We start from the raw sequence: 20,540 nt of genomic DNA on the forward strand, positions 1-20,540 counted from the left end.
TGAATCTCCAGGGATCACCTAATCCAAAATTGACAATGGACAAAAGTTTCAGAAACACAGTTAATCTTTAGGGTTGCCAGGTCCCTCTTTGCCATTGGCTGTGCTATGGGTTGCACTTTTAGACCTCATGAAAGGTGGAGTCCCTCATGGATGGGCTGGGGTCTTTCAGAAAAGGGACACCAGCAGAGAAGCTTGAATAGCAATTTTCTGAGTGTGAACTTGTAGAAGAGCTTTGTTTTGGGGAATCTTCCAAAATTATACACAAAGCCCAAAGGAGAGCCCAAATACCAGTCTAGAAACAAAAGCAATCCCAAGGTATGATCTTCTCTGTAAATCCTTGTTAACACAACGACATGTAGAGCCAGCGTGGTGCAGTGGTTAAGAGCAGTGGTTTGGAGCAGTGCAGTCTGATCTGGAAAGCCGGGTTTGATTCCCCACTCCTCCACATGAACCGCAGAGGCTAATCTGGTGAACTGAGTTTGTTTCCCCACTCCTACACACGAAGCCTGCTGGGTGACCTTGGGCAAGTTACAGCTCTGTTGCAGCTCTCTCGGCCTCACCTACCTCACAGGGTGTCTGTTGTGGGGAGGGGAAGGGAAGGTGATTGTAAGCTGGTTTGAGTCTCCCTTAAGTAGTAGAGAAAGTCAGCATATAAATACCAACTCTTCTTCTTCACACATACACAACAGCAACAACAACAACAACAAAACAAGAGTCCAGTAGCACTTTAAAGACTAACAAAATTTCTGGTAGGGTATATATAAGATTTCGTGAATCACACCTTCAAAAAGCGAGCTGTAATTCATGAAAGCTCATACCCTGCCAGAAATTATGTTAGTCTTGAAGGTGTGACTGAACTCTTCCTCTTTCCTACTGCTACTGCTAATGTAGCTACGCATTGTGATCTACCTTATATGAAGACATTCTTCAATAGGATTTGCCAGATTTATATCAAAATACTGTTGGTATATTGATTCCCTGCCAGTATCCAATTTCCCAATAGATTTCAAGTATTCACATTAAATCCTGTCAGCCAAAAATCAGATCTTAATTCTTTTGCAAAATTTGAAATGTCACGGTTGAAATGGGACAATGTAAACTGAAGTATTTGAAATTGTGGTAAATTTATTGTTATAAGTTTCTGTACTATAATTAATATTATCATCTTTATTTAGCATATGTATAGAACCTTTTGCTTTCAGATCCTACAGGAGGGTTTGTTGAGATCCTAAAGTAGGGCCTGATGGGCAGGACTTGTGGTCTCAAGACCAAGAAAGATATACACTAAAGTCCTGTTCACATGTTGCAATGCACACATGCACATCCTGCCTTGATATGCTTTTAATGGAAGAGTCTGAACAACACTTAGCCAATCAGAAAATCTGCATGGATTCATTAACTACATCTGCTGAGGCTGACTAATGAATCCAGGATTTAATTCTGAAGTCTAACACAGTTAATTACATCCATTGAACATATAGCATGTATGCTGTCTGTTTAAAAACACATCACGATGAGGGAAGGTGCGCTACTAGATAAGTAGATGTTAATTTAGGAGGTCCCTGTTAACCTTGTTTTAATTGATTTTTTTTTACAGATTACTGATCCCAACAATGCAAGATATGAAGTCCCACCTGAGATTCTGAACCCCTTTACAGGGTCTGTGGACACTGCTTTAAACTACAAGGTTGAACTGACTCAAAATCCCTTTGGCATCAAAGTAATCAGGAACAGCAACCAGAAAGTTCTGTAAGCAATCTGTTTGTTTTTATTGTTTTAATGCTGCTGTGTTTATTACGTTAATTCTGCTTTGGTGTTCAAGCATTCCCATTAGGGTTACCACGTCCCTCTTCACTACCAGCAGGGGTTTTTTGGGGTGGAGCCTGAGGAGGGCTGGGTTTGGGGTGGGGAGGGACTTCAGTGCCATTGAGTCCAATTGCCAAAGCGGCCATTTTCTCCAGGGGAATCGATCTCTGTTGGCTGGAGATCAATTGTAATAGCAGATCTCCAGCTAGTTCCTGGAGGTTGGCAACATTAATTCCCGTTGAAATGCATGACCTGGGTTTTTCAAAATGTCTTGCTTCCAGAAATGTGTGGAACACATGCCAACTTGTCATGGAACCTCTTTCTGCAGAGGATTCTAGGAAGTGTTCTAAGGTGTCCATGTTCACACTTGTGTTTACTGTGATGGACTCCATAAGATCACTTGTATAATTATGTGGCAAGAACATGTGCTAAATGTTTCTGGGATAACTGAGGAACAGTTTATTTAATTTCAACCCGTTGGTTCTGGTCCGACCTTCTGGAGCAACAGAAAACAACTTGGCACCATCCTCTATATGACAGCCCTTCAAGTACTTGACTTGAAACACAAGTCAATTTTTTGTACCAATTAAAGATTTCTTCCCAGGAGAAAACTGTGGAACAGGTCCCTTTACATAGGCAAAAATGATATTGTGTGGTGATTGATAGGATTGGCACTGGCCAATAGGAACCTTTGTCATTCACGGAACTACGCAATATGCCAAACGCTGCCATCTGGGGGTAAGGGAACTGCATTTTCCTATTTATAATGATATTTCTAATTGAATACTGGGGGGGAAGCAGTTTCCGCACAACTGATGTTCCAGCTCGAGGAGAGGTGTTTGGAGCTGCTGCAACAGCTGGGTAATAACTGTGCATTCATTGCCCAATAAGACACTAGTCTAGAAGGACCCTGGGAGAAAATTGGATAAAGATTCTGTTCTTGATAAACCTCTCACGTAGAAGTGGGGGAAAAAAGGTGCAGAAACACACTCTGTTTCCTTTTCAGGTCACCATTAAAGTGACAAACAAAAGATGATTAATTACTCACCTCTTCCGAGCTGGCTTCGGTTTGGCCGTTTACAGAGAAAACAACCCAAGCCCAGAGAGCTGCGGGTTTTAAAGTAATGATGCTGAAACAGCCTTGGTATTTCGGAGGTACCTCTGAGCGCAGACACCTGCTTTGTGCAGCTAACAAAAGCGTGAAACCGACTACACAGCCTAATTAAGAATTCATGAGAACAACTGCTATGGTTGCAAATATACCACAATCTTATTATCAAGATGCGGAATAAACAGCAGTGGTACAGCGCTTCAGAGACTCCTTCTAGTGAGAAGCTCTGCTTAGAATTTTCCGCTTACACAGTACCCTCCTTTTTTTTTAGTGTAAGGTTTTCTGTTTTGTTTTGTCCAATAGGAGGGTCTTCCCGCCGTGGCATTTCAAGGTGATTTACTATTTAAAACACAAAATAAAAGATACAAGAAGCTGACGTATAATTAGGGTTGCCAGCCTCCAGGTAGCACTCAAAAATTCACAGCTTATGGCAACAGTAATTTCGATTCCTTATAAAATTAACAAATAAGTTGAGCTGTTTGTAATTTCATGCGACCGTTAGAAAAGGTCCACCCAACAGTTGTCAATTGTAAATAATATGCAAATTGAATTACCTTATATAGAAGAGTGATATTATAAATATAAATATAACGTGAATGAATCCTTGCCTTCATATATGACTATTTGTTAATTTTATAAGGAATCACAATTACTGTTGCCATAAGATGTGAATTTTTGAGTACTGTCTTATTAACAGCTGTTTGTTATATATTTTGTTAACCTCCAGGTAGTAGCAGGAGATCTCCAGCCGATAGAGATCATTTCACCTGGAGAAAATGGCTGCCTTTTGCAATTGGACTCTATGGCATTGAAGCCCCTCCCCTCCCCAAACCGTGACTTCCTCAGGCTCCAGCCCAAAAACTTCCTGCCGGTTGTGAAGAGGAACCTGGCAACCCTACATATAATTCACACAGATTTACAATACCTCAGGAATCAGTGTGGTGGGTAGGATTGCCAACCTCCAGGTAGTAGCAAGAGACCTCCCACTATTACAACTGATCTCCAGCCGACAGAGGTCAGTTCACCTGGAGAAAAATGGCCACCTTGGCAATTGGACTCTATGGCACTGAAGTCCCTCCTCTCCACAAACCCCAGCCTCCTTGGGCTCTGCCCCCAAAATCTCCTGCTGGTGGCAAAGAGGGACCTGGCAACCCTAGTGATGGGGTGTAGTTGGAGGGTTAGAATGGGGAGGCCCAGGTTCAAATCCCTTCTTTGTCAGGAAACTCTCTAGGCAACCTTGGGCCAGTCACTTTCTGACTCAGCAGAACCTTTCTTACAGGGTTGCAGTGAGCATAACATGTAGGATAGGAGCATCACCACACAGTGTTACTCAGAGGAAGGATGGAAGAAATCTGTGATAGATAGGCCTTTGATAGCCTCTTCCGGAAATAATGGAATAAACTTCCAGGAAGGCACACAGAAGAGGAGTTATTTGTTGATGGTGTAAATTCCTGATGATACTGTATGTGTAAAGTGCTGTTGTCATCAGTGACTTATAATGACCCCGGCAAGGGGCTTTCAAGGCAAGTGAGAAGCAGAGGTGGTTTGCCGTTGCCTTCCCTTGCAGAGTCTTCCTTGGACGTCTCCCTTCCAAGTACTGACCCTGCTTAGCTTCTGAGGTCTGACGAGGTAAGGCTATACCATGCTGCCTTCCCTCCCCCTGATGGTATCACTTCCTGGTTTATTATGAATCTGTGTTTGTGATGCATGCATCAACGGTGCTTAGAAACACGCCATGCTTACCTAAATAAGAAAGATGACCCAGGATGCACAATGAACCCACCAAAACAAAGTATTAAACAAAAATATTTTTTTAATTCATATACATATCTGCACTGTTGAAAAGACTTCTATAAGCTACTTCAATATGATATCTTGCCATGCTTTCATCAGGTTTGACAGCAGTATAGGACCACTGATGTATGCTGACCAGTACCTGCAGATCACTACTCGAGTGCCCAGCCAGAATGTTTATGGGATAGGAGAACAAATCCATAGACAGTACCGGCATGACTTCAACTGGAAAACATGGCCTATCTTTACCCGGGATGCCTTGCCTTCTGGAGTAAGTGATAACTATTTTGTTGTGTTTTATTAAGAATCTATTTCTATGCAGTGATAGAGAAATTATACACCTAAATTAAACCAAGTTGAATTAAGCGCCAAAGATTGTAACGGCAGCTGTGCAGGATCAGACCCATGGTCTTTCTATCCTAGGATCTGTTCACATTGTCCCCACATAGGGTTGCCAGGTCCCTCTTTGCCACCGGTGGGAGGTTTTTGTGGTGGAGCCTGAGGAGGGCAGGGTTTGGGGAGGGGAGGGGTTTCAATTCCATAGAGTCCAAGTGCCAAAGCAGCCATTTTCTCCAGGTGAACTGATCTCTATTGGCTGGAGATCAGTTGTAATAGCAGGAGCTCTCCAGCTAGTACCTGGAGGTTGGCAACCCTATCCCCACATGACCTGTGAGTCCAAGTAGGTCAAGGACGCTGAAGTTTCCCATTGTTGTTGTCCTGCACTAATAGGGTTACCAACTCCAGGTTGGGAAATTCTTGGAGATTTGGGTGTGGAGCCTGGGAAGGGTGGGGTTTCAGAAAGGGAGGGACCTGAGTCTGCTCTCTAAAGCAGCCATTTTCTCCATGGGAACTGTAGCCTTAAGATTCGTTGTAATGCTGGGAAATCTCTAGGTCCCACTTGGAGGGTGGCAGGTTTAAGCACTAACAGTCGTAGTTTACTAAGCTCCATGAACAGGTCTCATTTTTTTAATTGTAAATGAAACAGCCATGAAGTGGCACATTTAAGACTCGAGTTTATTCCTTTCGTGAGTCAGACCTCACTTCTTCAGCAGCATTTGGAGTAGGGTTCCCAGGCCCAGCCTGGCAACAATTGGGCAACCAGGTACGGCAGGGACATGGGGAAGGCAGCATCACTTTTAGGAAAACCTGGAAGTGTCATCATGCTTCTCCAGGACTCATTGGAAACTCTATGGTAAATGGCCACTTATTAAAGCTGGTCTTGAGAGATAATTGTTGTTCATCTTCTGCATGCCTGTTGTAGCTATCTGAAAAGCTGAAAAGCAAGGATTCTTGTCTTTCAGTTTTATTTATTCCTAAAGAAGCCATTCATGTCCTGTGAACTAGCAATGTGCCAGAATGGAAGACATGTGTTCGGGAAAATGTTGCTGTTTGCAAAATGCACCCTGTCTTTCAGTTCTTCTGGGAGTCTACAAACAAGTCAAAACTATTCTCCCTTTTAGAGTGAAGCAGAAAGCATTGTCCCTGTTACAATCTAGCTTTCTGAAATCATCACACTGTCAAATTGTTTTGGTGACATGGCATAATCGGAAGCCAACAGAGTATGATGCTTCCTTCCTGCCCTCATTCTTCTGGATGCCATCACCGAGCCAAAACTGATTGACTGTGTAACGATGTGACAGCATCACGCAACCAATGTGTCTGATCGCCTCGAGAAGAAACACGTTTGATCAAAAATAAGGCACGAACCCTTCCGATTGAAGGGTGGGGGGGGGAGGAACTGTTTAAAGGCGATAAAGAGTGTGCAAAATATGTAAGCAATAGATTTTATGAAACTGTTCCCCTCCCCTATCCTGAATATGGGGGTTTTATGCCTTGGGAGGGAGCTCAGTGGAGGTATGATGCCATAGAGTATGCTCACAGAAACTAACTGGTCTCTGTACTCTGAAGACCAATTGTCATACAAGAAGAACTCCAGAACCTACATGGAGCTTCGTAACCCTACCCTTCCCCCATCCCTGAATTTTTGTCTCCGAGCAAAAATTAATTGAAGCCGTCCATCTAATCTCAAGGATCAGGCAAGGGCCAGTATACCATTAAGGCCTTTTTTACACAAACATTATCCCTTGGTCACCCCCACGTAGGGTTCCCAACTTCAAGGTGGTCACTTGGAGATCTCCCCCTATTACAACTGATCTCCAGCCGATAGAGATCAGTTAACTTGGAGAAGAAGGGCCCTTTAGCAATTGGACTCTATGGCATTGAAGTCCCTCCCCCTCCCAACCCCCGCCCTCCTCAGGGTCCACCCCAAAAAACAGGTATTTCCCAGCCCAGAACTGGCAACCCTTCCCACGCCAACTGCTTCAGGGCTTCCTTTGGATTATACATGCCTTTTCTGACTGTCAGAGGTCGCCTTGCTCTGCCCTTGTGTTTTGCCTGCATTTTCTAGATGCTGGCTAAAATAGTATCCGGAAAACATGGGCAAAACGTGTGGGGAGAGCGAGCTGACCTCTGACTGTTGGGAAAAGCATGCATAATCAAAAGGAAGCCCAAAAGTAGTCAGCCGCGGTGAACACAGGGAAACGTCCATGCCTAAAAGGCCAAAGATTTACCACATCTGGAAGAATTAGGCCAGGAGAGTCTATAGAGAGTCAATGGAGTTAAATCAGTTATGCCAAACACGAGCTGCTGATTTGAAAATAATGCAGAAATTCATTTGATGCTTGTCACTAGTGCTAACCTTCTGTTTTCAGCATGACCCTTTTCTGTTGTGTTGAGGATGTTGGTAATCATATCTTCTTGCTATATTTATGCATATTTTCTCTTTGAACAAAAGCAGTTGTTTGCTAAGGCATGTAAACACTTTCATAAACTAGAGATACAGATGAGAAGGTAAGGATGAGGCAGACATAACTGAGCATTTTGGGTGTTGAAAAACGGGCTTTTTCAAACATTGGTTTTTTTCTTCCTTCTGTGTGGCAGAAATTTGAGGTTCAGCTCAGAGTAAAAGCCAGAAGGATTTCAAGATGTGATTAATTTCATGGGCACTCCTGGGTGGGGGGTGGGGTGGGAGATATTCAATGTAGTTGCTTAGCATATGAAAATGAAAGGGAAGATTAATCACATGGGAGATGTGCGATTTCACTACTTCAGAAATAAATGTAAGAATCAGGACTGAATACACTATTGTCAACTTTTTACTGGACCAGTGTGGTGTAGTGGTTAAGAGCAGCAGACTCTAATCTGGAGAACCGGGTTTGATCCCCCATTCCTCCACATGCAGCCTGCTGGGTGACCTAGGACTAGTCACAATTGTCTCAGAACTCTTTCAGCCCCACCTACTTCACCAGGTGCTTGTTGTGGGGAAGGGAAGGGAAGGTGATTGTAAGCCGGTATGAGACACCGTAAAGGTAGAGAAAATTGGTGTATAAATACCAACTCTTCTTCTTCTTCTCCTTCTTCTTCTCCACCATGAGAGTGGTGTAGGGCTGAGAGTATTAGCCAAGTTTCATGGAGAACCAGATTTAAATTTCTGCTCATTCAGGAAATTTGCTGGATGTAGTTGCCTCAGTGTCTCTTTCTCTCACCCAACCTACCTACAGTGAGGGTCTGGTGTCATGTCACAAAAACATGTGTTGCCCCGTTTTTGTTCATGTTTTCAAATTTGAGATAAAACAGGTCTCTGAAAACACGGGCAAAATACGGGAAAACTCAGGGAGAGCGAGGTGACCTTTGGTGGTCAGAAACCACATGAATAATCCAAACAAAGACCCCAAGTAATCGGAGAAGTGACAGCAAGTGAAGCAAGCATGCATAAAAGATCTGTGATTTAAAAAACAAAACATGTCTTTTGCTTACAATGGCATGAATTATAGGACTTATATGTCAACGGTCATTGGGGTCACTGGGGGGATCACTGGGGGAGTTGGGGAGGTAGTTGCAAATTTCCTCTGTTGTTCAGGGGGTTGGACTAGATGACCCTTGAGATGCCTTACAGCTCATCTCTTTTGCTGCACGGTCAAAACAACTATTAAATAAAATAAACTGTAAGGAAATGTCCTAACCCAGTATTAAACTCCCATCCAAAGTTCACTGGCTAACTACTAAATTAATATGAATACTGTTGCAGCATAGACAGGCTGTCTTCTGCATCTAAGCTTTTTGCTTCTTTTTCTTTTCTGAGTAAAAAGGAAAGCGACAACAGAAGAAAATGGGAGCATTTCCTTAAAATTTATTGATTGTAGGTTAGTACTTTGATATCTAGGAAGAAAATGTGAAGTTTCTTGGCATGCATGCATGCATGCATGCATTCATGTATTTATTTATTTATTCATTCATTCATTCATTCATTTATATCTAGCCTTTCTCCCCAATGGGGACTGAAAGCAGTTTATATCGTTCTCCTCTTCTCCATTTTATTCTCACAACAAGCCTTTGAGGTAGGTTAGAATATGTGACTGGCCCAAGGTCACCCAGCAAGTTAGCATGGCACAAGTGGGGAGTCGAATTTCCAGAGAACATCTAGACTGACCCCTTGAGAAGGTAGTCTTCCAGCGCAGTACTAGAGCAATAACAAAATAACTTATAATAAACCTGGTAGCACCCATGCAGTCTAGCACACGAGGTAGAGATTAAGAGGACTATTGCAAAGAAATAGACTGCACTAAGTGATGCCAAAAATGTCTTTATAAAGGTGTATTGTAAAAGAGAGAGAAAAGGGAAAGGGCGGTTGAATGCAAAAAAGGGTGAACAAGGGACAAAACAAAATGCATTTTGATTTTCTCTTCTTTCCTTCAAAGGACATGAGTAACCTGTATGGAGCTCACCCTTTCTTCTTGTGCCTGGAGGATGAGAGTGGAAAGTCTTTCGGTGTTTTCCTCATGAATACCAATGCCATGGGTAAGAACATTTCTTGTGATGTATGGTCAGGCTTCCAGCTGCTTTTCTTATGCCCGTTCTAAAACCATTTCAAGAAACACTTGCCCAGATGCTGACCAGTTGTTGTTACCCCAACTTCTAGGTGTGAGATATGGTCCTGGCTTGCAAATTGTAGTTTTTCCTTCCTGTAAGACAGGATTTTTCTTCCAACTTGCATGACTGCTGTGATAGAAAATATTGAGAGTGTAGTTGCAGAAGTATCACATATGTAGGGTTGCCAGCTCCAGGATGAGAAATACCTGGAGATTTTGAGGGTAGGCGCTGAGGGGGGTGAGGTTTGGAGAGGGGAGGGACTTCAATGCCATAGAGTCCCATTGCCAAAGCAGCCATTTTCTCCAGGTGAAGTGATCTCTATCGGCTGGAGATCAGTTGTAATACCAGGAGATCTCCAGCTAGTACCTGGAGGTTGGAAACCTTCAGGAAGGTGCTTTGGAAGGTGGACTCTGTGGCATTATACCCCACTGAGCTCCCTCCCTTCTTCCAAACCCCACCCTCTCAAGGCTGCACCCCCCCCAAAAAAAATCTCCAGAAATTTCCCACCCAGAGTGGCCAACCCTAACTGCAGGGGGAGTGGAATCACTCCAAGTTTGGGTAAGTATTCTCCAGTTATTTCCCAACCCAGAGCTGGCAACCCTAGTTCAACATGTGCTGATTTCCCAGGCTGCTGGGCAAATAGCCATTAATTAAGAGCATCTTCCTCAATTGTGATATGAATTGACCCACTCTATCTGTCTACTGCGGAAAAAAAATTCCCTTGTGTCTCGATTGTACTTACAGTGAACCTGAATTTTTTTTCTCTTGGCAGATGTTGTTTTCCAGCCTGCTCCAGCCATAACCTACAGAACAATTGGTGGGATTCTAGATTTCTATATTTTCTTGGGAGACACCCCTGAGCAAGTTGTCCAAGAATATATATCGGTAGGTTTCCATCATGTGCAATATTTCTACTTAGTCAATGATGTAACTTTGGATATATTTTGGGAAATATATCGATGTTGTGAAGTCCACTAAGAATGGCTGGTGCTGCTCATGCTATTTTAAATGGTTGCTTGTAATAGCAGTGTTACTTTGGATCAAGGGACATGTTAATCATTATATTTGTTTTGCAAAGAATGCTCCCATGTGCAATGAAGAACCTTTGACTCTTTCCTGAAAATAAAAAGGAGCAATGAAGCCAGGACTCTGAGATATTGTAAATGCTTTACTCGTTGACAGTGAAATACTAAGGAGACTTATGCCAGTCTAAGCCCATTCGTTTCAATGGGCTTAGCCTGGAGTAACTGTATAGGACTGCACTGTAACTTTACTTGTACTCCTCTAGTTATATACTCTCCTTGTTTTCTCCCTTGATTTCTCTTTGACTTTCTTTTTGATTTGAGATAAAATGCCTGTCTTCAATCGTAACTATATCTGAAACCAAAAGAGAACACCTTGAGCTGTTACCCACATAACCCCATCCTTGATCCATTTTTTACACAGTCATTTCAGTATTCCATCATGATACCTTCCCTTAGAGCCAAGTTGGGATGTCTGGCTCACTTTGTATTATAAATTGCCATTTCAGGTATTATCAATTTGCATTCAGCTCATGTACTGCAAAGAGTTGCTGTTCATCTTATCAACACTTCTGTGTTATGTAGAGAGGTCACTATTGTTCTTATTTGCTAAATAAGAATGAAGATCCTGAAAATACGTATCACCCAGTGAGGACTCTCCTAGTATACCCCCCAAAAAAACATTGTGTTCTGCTAATACCAACTTGTAGTGGTTAAGAGCGGTGGTGTAGTGGATTAAGGGTGGTGGTTTGGAGAGGTGGAGTTTGATCTGGAGAACCGGGTTTGATTCCCCTCTCCTCCACATGAGCAGTGGAGGCTAATCTGGTGAACTGGGTTGGTTTCCCCCACTCCTACACACGAAGCCATCTGGGTGACCTTGGGCACTCTGTTAGAGCTCTCTCAGCCTCACCTACCCCACAGGGTGTCTGTTGTGGGAGGGGGAAGGGAAGGTGATTGTAAACTGGTTTGAGTCTCCCTTAAGTGGTAGAGAAAGTCAGCATATAAAAACCAACTCTTCTTCTTCTTCTTTGTCTTCTTCTTCTTCTGCCCCAGCCCTAGGAATGTGGGGCTGTCCTCGACAAGGGCTAGGACGTTTTCAGCCCTGGCCTGGTGGAACTCCCTTCCTAATAATATCAGGGCCCTGCAAGACTATAAAGAATTCCACAGGGCCTGTAAGATGGAGCTATTCCACCAGGCCTATGATTGATAGGGTTGTCAACCTCCAGGTATTAGCTGGAGATCTCCTGCTATTACAACTGACCTCCAGCCGATAGAGATCAGTTCACCTGAAGAAAATGGCCGCTTTGGCAATGGGACTCTATGGCATTGAAGTCCTTCCCCAAACCCCGCCCTCCTCAGGCTCCACCCCAAAAACCTCCCACCAGTGGGGAAGAGGGACCTGGCAACCCTAATGACTGAAGGCAGTTGCGGGTTGTCATCAATGCTGGCCTCCCACTTCCCCCTGTCTCTCCCACACTTTAATATGCTAGTGTGGGTTCTTAATGTTGTTTTGAATTTTCCAGCAACTGCTGTTGACTGAGTGCCAACTGGGTACCTAGATGGAATTATTCCTATTGTTTTAATATTTTAATTAAGAGATTATAGATTGTAATTGTTTTATTGTGTGAATTGTTGTAACCTGCCCTGAGCCGGGCCTTGGCTGGGGATGAGGGTGGGCTAGAAATCAAATAAATAAATAAAGTTTAAAGGCAGGTTGAACCCTCCAGCCTCCTCAACTTTCCAGAACAGACCAATAGCTGTGATCCTTCATCGGTAACCCCATTTATAAACTTTCCTTTTTCATAAACTTGGTTTTCTCCTCAGAACCTCTGCTTTTGAGAGGGTTTTTTTTTTTTTGTAGTTGCTAAAATAGTGAATTGGGGTTGGGGTATAAGCCATAGGGAGGAAGCTAGACATAAGAATGGTGTGTACTAGGTAGCAGCCCTCTTGGAAGGCAAAAGCCCCCTAGTACAAATTCGGAAGAGTTATATAATCTTCACCCTTCTTTTTTCTTTCTAAAAACTCATTAACGTAACAGAATGTTGTTGTTGTTTTTAACTTATTTTCATGTTTTAAACTTGCAGCTGATAGGATTGCCACGAATGCCTTCCTATTGGAATCTAGGATTCCAGATTTGCCGCTGGAACTACTCAGATATTAATGATTTGAAAGCAGTAATAGAAAGGAATCGAGCCGCTGGAATACCTTATGTAAGTATAAGGGTATTTGCAGATTGGAAAGGGGCTGGTGACTTCTAAAACACATTGGAAATGGAAGACAATTCTCTGTTTTGGGGCAGCTTGCAGCAGCTTTCAAGATTGCAGGGCAGCAAGAAATTAAGGAGCAATTTTAAAAAAATGGATCTTGGAAATGATTCTTGTCCCAGTTCTGGGTGTGATTTTAGCATTTGTGATTGTTCCTGGTATTAGAGAGACAGTTCGATTAGTAGTTTTGACTGGGCAGCTGATCTGCTAGGTAATAAACCCTGAACACATTTGAGGCTATGTTTTGTTTGCATGTCTAGCAAAATAATCAGAGATTGGATATAATGAAAAGAATGTCAATGGTCATTGGAGGTCAGAGGCTTTTAAAGCTCCCTACTTTTATCCCACGACAAAGCCTTCTTCATGCATACCTTTTCTTTTTTATTTATACCCTGTGGACTTAAAGTGGCTTACAACATCTTTCTCTTCTATTTTATCCTCAAAATGATTGTGCTGCGAGGTAGGTTAAGCAGAGAGAATGTGACTGGCCCAAGCTTCTGCCGCCCATCAAGCTTCTGTGGCAGAGTGGGGATTGGAACCTGGGTCTCCCAGATCCTAGTCTGACACTCTAACCACTACACCACACTGGTTCTCTTGCCCTGCAAGCACTGCTTCCCTGTGATAAGATTCAATGTTCTTTGGTATACTCATGAATGGGAAAAAAATCTGCCTTCTACCTGAACATACCCCAGCAGGAAGAAGGATAATGATCAGGTAGAAAGAACCCACAAAATTGGCCCTCTCAAATGCTATCATAGCATCTTGCTTTGGACAGAAGTAGTTTCTTTCTCTTTCATAGCTGTCCCTGACTGATGGAACTCAGAGAGATCATTGATAGCTGTACAGTTAGGAAGTGCATGTGGATGGAATACCAGGAAATTGGATTGAGACTAAACTGGCAATTCCCACTAATTTTCTCATGCCATTCCTCAGGGTCCCTCATTTCCCATGAGTGACTTTTCATGGAGATCAGTGGGCTGCAGTGGAAAAGGGGGGAGTAGGAAAGTTCCGTTTTGCTATTAAAAAATTTAGTGTGGGTCTACCTCTCGGAATTCCATGCTCATGGCCTTTTATGCAAGGATGATTCCCCCTCTATCACCCCTGCCGACTGCTTTTGATTGTGTATGCCTTTTCCGCCCATCAGAGGTCGCCTCGTTCTCTCAGCGCATTTTGCCCGCATTTTCCAGATTCTGTCTAAAACAGCATCTGGAAAACACGAGCAAAATGCATGAGGAGAGTGAGGCAACCTCTGATGGGTGGAAAAGGCATGCATAATCAAAAAGAAGCCCCGAAGCAGTTGGCAGGGGTTACCGTGGGGAGCCGTCTCTGGACAAAAGGCCCATGTCAGCCAGGGATGAGACCTCTAAGAGAACAACCTCTGTATTCATGATGAGGAAAAAATGTCTTCAGCTAGAATTACATTACCAGAGTTTTCTTCTAGCAAATGAACAGCATTCAAATGGTATTTCAATAGGGTTTTCCAGGTCAAAGAAACAAACCCCCAAGAATATTAGGTTGTCAAATTCTAGGATATCATTTTGGAATGAATTATGAACACTGGGAGCCAAGTGGGGAGGAAGTCTTCTCCGGAGGCTGAAGAACTCAAAATGAGAACAGGTGCTAAATTTTCTCACACCTGGGAGAATTTAGTTATTGCAAAGAATGGCCTGTCGATGCCAAAAAAAGTAGTTTCATCAGAAAGTGAAAAGGTATTTTCTTGCTTTGATTAAAGGTGTTGTATTTGGGGAAAACCAATTTTATATGTTATGTTAAAGTGGGGGAATGCCTGTGATGGTTTCTGCTTCTTGAAGTTCACTTTCCATCAATCCACTTCCCTACTTACCTTCTTTATACATTAAGGGAGAAATTACAGAAAATGTAACGACACGACAGGTTACCATGGTAATAGAAAGGGGAAAATGAATTATATAACATATAGTAAATGTTTCTTATTCAGGCTCCGCATGCATGAAAATGCATGTTGGAAAGCATTTCTGTTTCTGAATTTTCCAGCATAAATAGGGGAACAGAATGCGTGAAACTGTAAACTAAGAAATATGGACAAACCAATGTGGTGTAGTGGTTAGGAGCAGTGGAATCTAATCTGGAGCACTGGGTTTGATTCCCCACTCCTCCACATAAGTGGCAGACTCTAATCTGGTGAACCGAGTTGGTTTCCCCACTCCTATGCCTGAGGCCAGCTTGGGTTACCTTGGGCTAGTCACAGTTCTCTCCGAACTCTCTTACCCCCACTGACCTCACAAGGTGTCTGTTGTGGGGGAGAGGAAAGGAAGGAGAATGTTATCTGGTTTGATTCTCCTTAAGAGGTATAGAAAGTTGGTATAGAAATTCTTTTCCTTCTTCGATTTATGTGGAAGTAGCTTAGCTAACAGTAGCTTTGGTACTCAGTGGGCTTAGAATGGTGTAACTGTTTAGGATTGCACTGCTAAAAACTGAAGCCTGTTGAGGATGTAATGGAATGGTGCCAGTAGCTCTGTAATACTAGTCATGATGCATACGTATTCTCTCCAGGATCAGAGGAGCATGCCTATTATCTTAGGTGCTGTAGAACACAGGCAGGATGGTGCTGCTGCAGTCATCTTGTTTGGGGTCTTCCTAGAGGCACCTAGTTGGCCTCTATGTGAACAGACTGCTGGACTTGATGGGCCTTGGTCTGATCCAGCAGGGTTTTTCTTATGCTCTTATGTTCACTAGTAACTGTGAATGCTCGTATAATCCAGGTACTGTGTGCAACTGAGTTTGCTTTGAATAAATGTGACATTCAACACATGTAGAGCTGAACATGTGATTTGAAACTGCACATTGATCCATATACCAGCCCCTGGTTTCATTTGTAAAATGAATGAGTGTTGGCTGTTTCTTACAAACAGATGTATGCATGTGCATGCAGGATAGCGTGTCTGTTCACTGTAATGTGTAAGCAGGGCTATTGGCTTATGTTTTTGAAATTAGGCTCATGTGCTCCTTCTTCCTCTCTGTAGTGCAGATTTCTCCACCCTCCCCCTGTTAGAGTTAAATATGCTATGGTTTTATGTCTGCAGACATGCTAGGTTCACACCAACCAGGATCAGTTTTTGAAGAGAATTTGAAGTTGCAAACCCTGATTAGTTCATTTATTGTAAATATATCCCACCTTGCTTTCTTTATCAAACTCAAAGTGGTATATGTAGGATTCCCAAGAGGTCTCCCATTCAAGTTCTAACTGGACCCAGTCTTGCACTGGCCCCCCAAAATGGATGGAGCATGTCCCTTCCATCTGTAGCATAATCACCGCAACAACTCTAGTGATCATAGTGACACAGTGCCAACGTCTCACAGTTACAGAGAGGCATGAAAAAGGGCCCCTGTTGAATCTGTCCTATGGGGAAGGAACCAATCCCTACAGAGTGATGGTGAATGGTTTTGTTAGGGCCCTATAGTGGGGGCCCTTTTGAGGTAGGGGTAGTGTAATTAGAGCCAACTTGGTCTGACCAAACATTCAGTGGGTTAATCTGGTTAAAGCATAAGCGTTTTCCAAAAGATAGGGGTCACCAATTCCTGTCTGGAGGGATATACCCGCCAACTAAAAAGGACCGGCTTCAACAGCTGCTCACACCATCAATCTTCCAAAGGAGACTCCCTCACCCACGCGGATGAACAGTCTCCTTCAGTACAGCCTCTGTGGTCAAGACTTCAAAACCTGCTCTCAAACTGAAGTTCGCCCCAAGTAAATGCTTCATTTCCCCACACCATGACCCCCTCTTGAAATCAGATTTTTGATGACCGTAATAAAGGACTGTTCACAGGATGTCATTTGCCACCAAAAGAAATGCCTTATTTTTCTTGCATTTAAGCCATTTTCCTCAGTTTGGAAGCTAATTTTCATGGACCTCATGCTATGTGCTCCAGTTACGAACAGATCCCCCAGAACATGAGGCCCCAGCCTGCCAATTGGCTTTTTCCACCAGTCCTCAGCTACCCTCAACTTCTGAACCTGAAAACCGATGGACAGCTCAGCTCGCAAATGCCTGGAGGATGGGGGCATCCCCTTTGTGGGCTCATAAAAGTTCCATTTATGTGACACCCCATCCCAAAGTTCACCAAACTTGGGTGTCCATCTAAGGAGACTCCCTTTGCAGCTGTGCTGCAAATTTGGTGACTCTACCTTCAAAAATGCTCCCACAGGAGCTTAGAAAAATTCCCATAGACTATAATGGACCCACCTTTTTCAGTAAATGCAGAAATAAAGCTGAAATATTCCTTTACTGGTATGGGTATTCCGTTTATTCCAGGTTTACCAAAAAAAAAATGGGCCCAGTAAACCCGAACCCAAAATTTATCAAAAAAATTTTTGCACGACCCTAGTCCTGCCCCTCCCCATTGCTAGAGGACAACTGTTGATTGGTTGTCTGTACTTTTCCTGCCAAGCAAGGATTAAAATTCTCTCACGCTCCACCAGTCCCAGATTTTTTGAAGAGGTGCAAAATGTGGGGAAATTCTCATTGCCATAACACAACTTTTGAAACTGGAATTATGAGAGCAAAATACTTTTAAAAATGTTTTGAAAATGTTTTTAAAATGTTTTGAAAAAAACATTTATCAGCCTTGCTTGTGATTTTTTTTCCCTTTTAGGATGTTCAATACACTGATATTGACTACATGGAAGACACCAAAGATTTTACCTATGATAAAATCGGTTTTGCAGGCCTCCCAGAACTTGTTGCTGACCTTCACAGCCATGGACAGAAATACGTCATAATACTGGTAATTTCAATGATTTTAACATTTTACAGAAAATATTGTTGAAATGATTGTATGTGATTTTTAACTCCAAGCATTATTATTGTTGAAGGCTTCATTGGTTCTTGTAGGTTATCCGGGCTGTGTAACTGTGAAATACCGTGAAAAAAACGTGTAAATACCAAGACCACGGTTACACAGCCCGGATAACCTACGAGATCCAAGCATTATTGTTTGACAATTGACTATGTTGTTTTGCAGTCTATTGCACAATTCTAGCAAGCATTTGAGAAATAAGGCTTCCTTTTCCTTTTTTGATTAGGACCCTGCCATATCTACTAAGCCTCTCCGTGATAATACCCCTTATGGGACCTACCAACGTGGAAACGCAAAGGATGTGTGGGTAAAGGATGCCCAGGGAGTGGAGCCTCTTATTGGAGAAGTAAGTGGTGGTTTCTCCCAACTTCTTTACAGACTTCGGGCACAATCTATATTGATAAGAGGTTCACCATGAAAGCCCCACTGAAATGACTGGGAACAAATTATACAAGGGGACAGTACTGAGTTACAAGGGGATGAACTGCAGGGCCCAGTTCACACCTTCGGCCAACCTGCAGTTTGTGGGAGCAGAGTAGAAGGAGCCTATATAATTGGCATCTGTGTCAAGGCTAGTCACTATCAATGTGACAACTGGCAACTCTCCCCATCCAGTTCCATGGTCATTTAAGAGACCTCCCTGAAAGGTAAAGTTTTGGGGGCCTGTGGCACTGACTGTTTTATTCCACCCTTTGTTCAAAGAAATCGGTCTGCTTGATTCCTTCCTTCTAGCCTTTCTGCCGAACATCTCTTTGAGTTAAGTTAGGTTGGTCCGTGGCTCAAGATCACCCAGTAATTTTCATGGATTACTAGAGATTTGAACCTATATGTCCTCAGTCAGACCAGCACTCTAAATACTGCACCATACTTTCTCCCCTAGGCACAATTCCATATTTCTTTTCAACCAAATTGTCTCCCCCATCCCCAGAATGTGGTCTCATCTGATGAGTTCATCTGTTTGAAACCCTAATGTGTCGCTTAAGAGCCCCATGGCACAGAGTGGTAAGCTGCAGTACTGCAGTCCAAGCTCTGCTCATGACTGGAGTTTGATCCCGATGGAAGTTGGTTTCAGGTAGCCGGCTCAAGGTTGACTCAGCCTTCCATCCTTCTGAGGTTGGTAAAATGAGTACCCAGCTTGCTGGGGGTAAAGGGAAGATGACTGGGGAAGGAACTGGCAAACCACCCCGTAAACAAAATAAACATTGGGATGTGGCATCCCCCCATGGGTCAGGAATGATCTGGTGCTTGCACAGGGGACCTTTACCCTTTTAATGTATCACTTATTTCCTGTGTTAAGTTAACCAGTGTAAACTCTGTTGTCGCAAGTATTACTGTGTTTCATTTGAGCACCAGATGTGATACAGGCCAGCTGAGATTCTGCTTTCTAAATCTCTGAGTACTGACATTTAATTTGCCCATGCACGCTATACACCGTCATAATTCATGGACTTTGTGCATTTATCAGTATTCTTTGTGTAGCAATGGCTCTTGTCCTCATGAGCAGAGGGCAGAGTACCTCTACACAGCACAGCAAACATCTGCTGCCTCATCCACAGTTTTAATCTGCTGGCCCATGGGAAAAATGCCAAAATGGGGTCCTTCTGTTCCCTAAATAATCACAAAAGCAGCCAACATTGCATGTTGGAAAAAGGAGAAGGGAAACATTCACTGATTTTGTTGAAATCCGTTGTGGTTTATGATAGCTACTCTGGGTTTTGAGGCTGGGCGACAAGGCTTCATCAAATATAAACTGTTCCTGCATTAACGGTTGGATCCCGCCAGCCTTTCCATTCAGGCCTGCCTATTTCTCTTCCTTATTACAGTCCCCATCCCACAAGGCTTTTGTCTACACAGATCCAATGATTGCAAAACCTTTTTGATGGTCAAAAGGGATATCCCCTTCTCTTGTTCACCAGCAGAAAAAACTGGCTGGATCCAACCCTAGCTGTTCTGATGAAAGTGATACACTCTTCACAATGAAATCTGGTGTTTCTTTGCAGCCAGCCACCATCACCACCCTTTCATTAATGGAGATCTCACAAATAAATATTATAATTGCCACCAAATTTATTTAAATTAACCTCTGGAGGTAGATTTGGAAGTTCTTGCTCAAGTAAAACATGCAAGTTTATAATCTGTGTTCCTCACAGACCCTGAATACTGCTTAGTAGGACTATTTCTGAATTTTTTAATTAATTGATAACTAGCATGTACTCTGATTTTCATAATTTCTCTTTAAAGAGCTTAGTTCTTGGACAGTTGCAGAATATATCACTCCTTTTTATTACATATATTTTCCGGTATTTTTCTTATCCAAATCCTAAGGTCTTTTAAAACCTCTATATAACATGGATTTAAAAATATATTTTCTAAAGTAGGACTTGATTATGAGTTTCTAACCTAGGGCTATTGCATGAAACAAAAACACTAATTGAGTAATTACTGAATTTAGGAATGTGAGATACAAATGAAGTCTTATACTCTATTGTCACTTGTTCTCCTATTAGGAACACAAAGAACTTCATTTATGTTACTGTTGAGATTGTTCACTTAGATGATGACTCCAGTTCACACTGGTGGTGGTAGAAAAGGCCACCAAGTCACAGTTGACTTACGGAGACTTTGTAGGGTTTTTAATTAGGGCTGCCAGGTCCCCCCTCTCCTCTGGCGGGAGGCTATGGGGCTGAAATTGAGATTGTGTGTGCGAGGCACTTCCGGTTTACAACCGGTAGTGCCGCCTCATGAGGGGCCTTATACCTCTTAGTTTGAGTGGTAAAG

At 42.8% G+C, this 20,540-nt stretch overlaps 1 protein-coding gene across 1 annotated transcript in view; it reads left to right on the plus strand.

Annotated features, from left to right (window-relative positions):
* The window catches only part of SI (sucrase-isomaltase), a 139,101-nt gene that overhangs the window by 11,143 nt on the left and 107,418 nt on the right, over positions 1–20,540 (plus strand). Inside the window, exons 5-11 of the mRNA XM_056850378.1 lie at positions 1,598–1,749; positions 4,811–4,982; positions 9,469–9,568; positions 10,413–10,525; positions 12,747–12,872; positions 17,559–17,690; positions 17,989–18,108. Coding sequence (XP_056706356.1) covers positions 1,598–1,749; positions 4,811–4,982; positions 9,469–9,568; positions 10,413–10,525; positions 12,747–12,872; positions 17,559–17,690; positions 17,989–18,108 — 915 coding nt within the window. The remainder of the gene's footprint in view (positions 1–1,597; positions 1,750–4,810; positions 4,983–9,468; positions 9,569–10,412; positions 10,526–12,746; positions 12,873–17,558; positions 17,691–17,988; positions 18,109–20,540) is intronic.

This window comes from Euleptes europaea, chromosome 5, assembly GCF_029931775.1.
Source record: "Euleptes europaea isolate rEulEur1 chromosome 5, rEulEur1.hap1, whole genome shotgun sequence".
Classification (NCBI taxonomy): domain Eukaryota; kingdom Metazoa; phylum Chordata; class Lepidosauria; order Squamata; family Sphaerodactylidae; genus Euleptes; species Euleptes europaea.